This window comes from Orycteropus afer, unplaced genomic scaffold (assembly GCF_000298275.1).
Source record: "Orycteropus afer afer isolate SDZICR_OR568_19922 unplaced genomic scaffold, OryAfe1.0 scaffold00105, whole genome shotgun sequence".
NCBI lineage: Eukaryota > Metazoa > Chordata > Mammalia > Tubulidentata > Orycteropodidae > Orycteropus > Orycteropus afer.
Genome location: NW_006921692.1, coordinates 2300215 through 2307159, shown reverse-complemented (window position 1 = coordinate 2307159; position 6945 = coordinate 2300215). Strand labels below are relative to the sequence as shown.

Below are 6945 nucleotides of genomic sequence, written 5' to 3'. Positions count from 1 at the left end.
AGGTTGAGGGGCTTTTACCCAGCCCCTAGAGGCTGGCACTTTGAACTTGGACTTAAAGCCTCCAAATTGTAAGAATAAACTCCTGTTTGTTCAAGCCATCCCATTTGTGGTATATTCCTGTCAGAGTGGCACTAGGTAACCAGAACAGAAGCTAAGGGTGGTGATTTGAGTTACCCCTTCCAGCAAGGTGGGACTCAAGATATACCCCACCTGTTTTGGTTATTTTGTGCTCCTTCAACAGAAATACCCAAAGTGGATGATTTTAAAAATCAGGAGTTTAATAGCAGCTACACTGTTGCTCATGGCATATTTCACCACTGAGTTGATTCCCAGTCATTATAGGCAATAACTGCTACCAGCTGCCCAGCCAAGTTGACACACAACCTTAACTACCACACCACCCTAAACAGGCATGGATATTAGGATTTACAATACATCACAGAATGGAGGACAGAAGGGCCACATCAAGCAGTGCACGACAAGTGGAATGTAATATGTCAGAGTTCAGATGCTTTAGTTCTTAAATTGTGATTTAACCCACTTGATTTATGATCATGACTTAGGACTGCCTTGTACATTGTGTACTTCATAAATTACCATCTGAATGTAAGACGTATTATGATGTAGGTCATTGTGTCATTGTATTTACTATTCTCTATAATCAATCATTCTGCATACACAAACATTTTGCTGCAAAGGGAACTTAGAATACTAAAATTTTATTTGTAACTTAATATTTTATAGTGCAGGCATACCTTTTTTTATTGCACTCCACTTTATTGTGCTTCACAGATACTGCATTTTTTTTTTTTTTAATAATTTGAAGGTTTGTGGTGACCCTGCATTGAACAAGTCTGTGGCACCATGTTTCGAACAGCTTATATTCACTTTATGTCTCTGTGTCACATTTTGGTAATTCTAACAATATTTCAAGCTTTTTCAAAATGCTATTGCATACTCAATGGACTACAGTATAGTATAAACATGACTTTTACATGGAGTGGGAAACCAAAATATTCACATGGCTTGCTTTTTTTTTTTTGTGATACTTGCTTTATTGCAGTGGTCTGGAACTGAACCTTCACTATCTTTGAGGTATGCCTGTACCTAGCTTCTGAATGCTCATCACATACATGTACTCAGGTATGCATACGAGTACATATAGATAATACATTTCCGTTTTGGACCTAAATATTTGGAGAAAATATAGGTTATTTTTTGCTCTTTGTTGTTGTTGTTCAATGCTGTCAAGTCATCTTTGACTCATAGTGACCCTCTGCAGAGCAGAACAAAATACTTCCTGGTCCTGTTCCAGCCTCATGATCCTTGCTCTACCTGAGCCCATTGTTGCAGCCACTGTGTCAGTCCATCTTGTTGAGGGCCTTCCCTTTTTCATTGACCCTCCACCTTATCAAGCATTATATACTTCTCCAGGGGATAGATCCTTCTGACAACATGACGAAAGTAGGTGAGATGAAGTCTGGCCATTCTTGCTTCCAAGGAGCTTTCTGGCTGCAGTTCTTCCAGGGCAGATTTGTTAGTCCTTCTAGCAGACCATGATACTCTTAGCATCCTTTGCCAACACCACAACTCAAAAACATCAACATTTCTTCTGTCTTCCTTATTCACTGTCCAGCTCTTACATGCATAAGAGGTGAATGAAAATACCATGGCTTGGGTGAAATGCACCTTAATCTTCAAGGTGACATCTTCGCTCTTCATCACTTGAAAGCGATTTTTTGAGGATCTGTCCAATGCATTACGTTGTCTTATGTCTTGACTGGTGCTTTCATTGGTGTTAATTGTAGAACCAAGTAATATGAAGTCCTTGAGAACTTCAATTTTTTCTCCATCGTGAAGCCATTTATTGGACCAGTTGTGAGGATTTTTGTTTTCTTTATATTGAGGTGTAATCCATACTACAGAGTGTAGTCTTTCATCTTCATTAGTAAGTGCTTCAAGTCATCCTCACTTTCAGCAAGCAAAGTTGTGTCATCTGCGTATCACAGGTTGTTAGTGACTCTTTCTCCAATCCTGATACCACGTTCTGCATATAGTCCAGCTTCTTGGATTATTTGCTCAGCATACAGGTTGAATAACTACGGTGAAGGGATACAACCTTGACACACTCCCTTCTTGATCTTGAACCATGCAGAATCCCCTTGTTCTGTTTGAATGACAGCCTCCTTATCTGTGTATAGGTTCCTCATGAGTACAATCAAGTGTTCTAGAATTCTCATTCTTCTCAATGTTATCCATAATTTGTTATGATCTACACAATCAAATGCTTTTGCATAGTCAATAAAGCATAAGTAAACATCTTTCTGGTATTCTTTGCTTTCAGCTAAGATCCATCTGACATCAGCAATGATATCTCTCATTCCACATCCTCTTCTGAATCCCGTTTGCCTTTCTGGACGCTCTCTGCCACTATACTGCTGCAATTGTTTTTGAATTATCTTCAGTAAGATTTTACTTGCATGTGATATTAATGATATCCAATAATTTCCACATTCTGTGGACTCACCTTTCTTTGAAATAAGTACAAATATGGATCTCTTCCTGTCAGTTGGCCAGGTAGCTGTCTTCCAAATCTCTTGGAATAGCTGAGTGAGTGCCTCCAGCAGGGCATCCATTTGTTGAAATATCTCAATGGGTATTCCGTCAATTCCTGGAGCCTTATTTTTTGCCAGTTCCTTCAGTGTATCTTCAATCTCTTCCTTCATGCCATTGGTTTTTGATCATATGCCCCCTCCTGAAATGGATGAACATTGACCAATTCTTTCTGGTACAATGACTCTCTGTGTATTTCTTCCATCTTCTTTTGATGTTTCCTGCATCATTCAGTATTTTGCCCATAGAATCTTTCAGTATTGCAACTCGAGGCTTGAAGTTTTTCTTCTGTTCTTTCAGCTTGAGAAATGCCAAGCGTTTTCTTCTCTTTTGGTTTTCTAACTCCTGGTCTTTGCATATTTCATTTTAATAATTGACTTTGTCTTCTCGAGCTGCTCTTTGAAGTCTTCTGTTCAGCTCTTTTATCTTGTCATTTCTTCCATTTGCTTTAGCTACTCTCTGTTCAAGGGCAAATTTCATAGTCTCTTCTGACATCTATTTTGGCTTTTCTTCCTTTCCTGTCTTTTAATGACCCTTTGCTTTCTTCATGGATGATATTCTTGATATCATCCCACAGTTCCTCTGGTTTTCAGTCATTGGTGTTCAGTTTTTCAAATCTGTTCTTTAAATGGTTTCTAAATTCACAAGGGATATTATCAAGGTCATATTTTGGCTCTCATGGACTTGTTTTAATTGTCTTCTACTTGATTGTACATTAGTAATTGATGGTCTGTTCCACAGTCAGCTCCTGGCCTTGTTTTGGCCAAAGATATTGAACTTCTCCATCGCCACTTGCCACAGATGTAGTGAGTCCGATTCCTGTGTATTTCATCTGGTGAAGTCAGTTTGCAATGAATAAGTCATTGGTCTTGCAAAATTCTATCATGGGATCTCCAGCATTATTTCTATCACCAAGGCCATATTTTCCATTTGCTGATAACTCTTCTTTGTCAACTTTTGCATTCCAATTACCAGTGATAATTAACACATCTTGATTGCATGTTCGGTCAATTTCAGACTGCAGAAGTTGGGAGAAATCTTTAATTTCCTCATCTTTGGCTATGGTAGTTGGTGCATAGATTTGAATAATAGTGATATTAACTGCTCTTCCTTTTAGGGCTATGGATATTATCCTATCACTGACAGTGTTGTACTTCAGGACATATATTGAAGCAGTCTTTGTGACAATGAATGCCACACTGTTGTTGTTGTTGTTGTGTGCCATTGAGTTGGACTCAACTCATAGTGACCCCTCCTTGGGTTGCTGAGGCAGTATCACTACAGAAGTAGATTGCCCAACCTTCCTTCCGAGGAGTTGTGCACTATTCCTCTTCAATTTCTCATTCCTGGCATAGTAGATCACTAATGCCTAGGATATCGCTCTTTATTTGTTCCATTTCATTTTTGACAGCTTCTAATTTTCCTAGATTCATACTTCATACATTCTGTGTTCCAGTAATTAATGGATGTTTGCATCTGTTTCTACTCATTTTGAGTCAGGCCATATCTACCAGAGGTCCCGGAAGCTTTACTCTATCCATATCATTAAGCTCATCTCTACCCTGAGGAGTTGACCCTTCCTCAGTCAAATTTTGAGTGCCTTTCAATCTGATGGGGTCGGCACTATATTGGACAATGTTTCAAGGCTATTCATAAAGTTTTCCAGTGATATATCAGACAGTGTTTCACTGCTATTCATAAGGTTTCCACTGGCCAAATATTTGAGAAGTGAATGGCCTCTTTCTTCTTCCGACTGTGTCATAGCCCAGAAGCTCTGCTGAAACCTGTCCACTGTGGGTAACCATGCTGGCATTTTGCAACAGTGGTGGTGTAGTCTCCAGCCTCACAGCAACACGGAAGCCACCATAGGATGACAAACTGAAAGACAAGTTCATCTCCCTTAGTTGTTCCTAACCCCTTTGCACCTGCCCACCTCAGGCTCCGGCCTTAAAATAGAACTGCCCCCAAGTGAAAAGCAGCCCTTGAGCCCCAGGACTGCCTACCTCAGGCCCTGGCCTTAAAATAGACATACCCCCAAGTGAAAAGGAGTCCTGAGCACCAGAACCGCCTCCCTTGGGCCCAGCCTTAAAATAGAGCTCTTTATCTTGACAATAATAAGCATTTTTACTACTGGTGGTTTCCTTTATAAGAATTCTTACTAAAAGATGATGAGTATTTACTTCAAAGCAAGAGTTCCCTATAATTTTTACTTTAAAATTTTTGATACACAGAAGGCTGGAAATACATATTACTCAAGTCCACAATTGTGAATCAGAGTGGTTCAATAAGTACTTACTTGTTATCAAATAGTGTAAGATGAAAGCATGACACAGAAATGCCTTCATTTTCTTACCTCTAATAAGAAGAATTGGTCATTTTCATCATTATCTATGGTAAGGTTAGTGTTATCTTTTGGATGAAGAACTCATAGCGACTCCCATTGAGTTTCTGAGGTAGTAAATCTTTATGAAAGTAGATTGCCCCATCTTCATTCCATGGAGTGGCTGATAGGTTTGAATCACCAACCTCCTGATTAGCAGTCAAATGCCTTAGGCACTATGCCACCAGAGCTCCTTTAATACTTCAGTAAGTACTTATTTATTATCAAATAGTGTAAGGTGAAAGCATGCCATGGTAATGCCTTAATTTTTTTTACCTGTAATGAGAACAATTAGTCATTTTCATCATGATCTATGGTAAGGTAAGTGTTATCTTTTGGATGAAGATGTACAATCAGACAGAGTAAGCACACAATATGTTACTGAAGTTGTATGGGCTTGATTTACTTATAGGGCCTTTGAAGATGTCAGGGTCTTTTGGCGAGTCTCATTTAACAAAACTGCTACTGTGCTTCAGAAAGATGGTGTGAACTTGATTGATGAACTTCTGTCCACATCAGGGGCCACGACCTGTATAACTGGTCAAACAAAATGCTTCATCGCCATTGAGCGGAAACCAGAGAAGGTAAGAAATGAGGAGATACATTCTCGTCAGCTTCTAATTATATTCCTTTTCAATTAGTCACTTGAAAACCATTCATTGAAACTTACACATTGTTTATGTGGAGATTCTTTGTGTCTTTCCTTGCCACAGTGTCTGTATCTCTTTGCTGGGCAATAGGCTTGGATTTAGAATTTACTACATTATGGATGTTTTTAAATAAGTCTGCTGGCCTTTTCCTAGTTTTGTTTCTTGTTATTTTCAAGAGTCCCCATGATCCAGCTGTTCATTGTGCAAATGACCTTGAGTCATCTTCAGCCAGATATGTTGATCTCTGATTGCTTGAATGCTTAGAATTTTACCTGTTTCATATCCATAAATTTGAAGATTTTCACATTCCCTATTCATATACAGGTGGGGAGTTCAGGTTTTAATCTACCAGAGAGATGAGAATATGTTTGTCGAGGCTTTGGGTAAATTTCTATTGGTACACATTGCACAGAACACACAGGAAAAAAGGTATTCCCCTCTCTGTCCAGGGGAACCCCTTTTATTCAAATGGTATTTGTAGTAGTTCAGTTTATGTGTCAACTTGGCTGGGCCTGGTTGAGTGGCTGGGCAGCTGGTGGTAGTTAATCCCCATGAGGAGACTGGCAATCAGCTCCATGGTGGGATCTACCACAAGTAACTGGGTAGGTACCTTTGAGTATGTGGTCTACTTCCTGTATTTAAGGAAGAAGCTTGAGAATGGTCTCTAGCCTTTGGCACCCTTGGACCCTGCATGTAGCCATGTCATTGCTCAGCAGTCTGTTATGCTCTGCCGACCTTGGGACTTACAGTGGACTTAAGTTAATGGCCTGCCGTGTGGATTGGTAACATCAGGACTGTGCCTTTTGACTTGTCCAACCTTGGGGCTTCTCAGCTTCAGCAGCCCACAACTGCCTGAGTGAAAAAATGCCTCTAGTTCCAGTGGGCTGGGAGCAGGAGGCAGAGCTGGACCCCAAGGTTGAGGTCCCTCAGCCCCTAGCGCCTGGCATTTTGAACTTGTACTTAAAACCTCCAAATTGTAAGAATAAACACCTGTTTGTTAAGGCCATCCCATTTATGGTATATATTTCTTGTCAGAGTGGCAGTAGGTGACCAGAACAGAATAAGGTACCGAGAGAGTGGGGTACTTCTCTGACAAATACCTAAAATGTGGAAACAGGAGTGGAGTGCATCCTTGACCTGAGACCCTGGCATAGAGACCTCGGCAGACAGCAGGACAGATGGCATGAGACCAGCATGAAAGATGGCAAGAGCAGAGCCCAGAGACTGGCATAAGAGACAGCAGGAGCAGAGATGAGAGAACCGGCATGAGACAGTGACAGCCTTACCAGCCCATGGAGGAGA

The 6945-nt window shown here is 40.3% G+C and overlaps 1 protein-coding gene across 1 annotated transcript in view; it reads left to right on the top strand.

Moving 5' to 3' along the window:
• Nucleotides 1-6945, top strand: part of ADGRV1 (adhesion G protein-coupled receptor V1) — a 947781-nt gene that overhangs the window by 309301 nt on the left and 631535 nt on the right. Inside the window, exon 75 of the mRNA XM_007943393.1 lies at nt 5406-5577. Coding sequence (XP_007941584.1) covers nt 5406-5577 — 172 coding nt within the window. The remainder of the gene's footprint in view (nt 1-5405; nt 5578-6945) is intronic.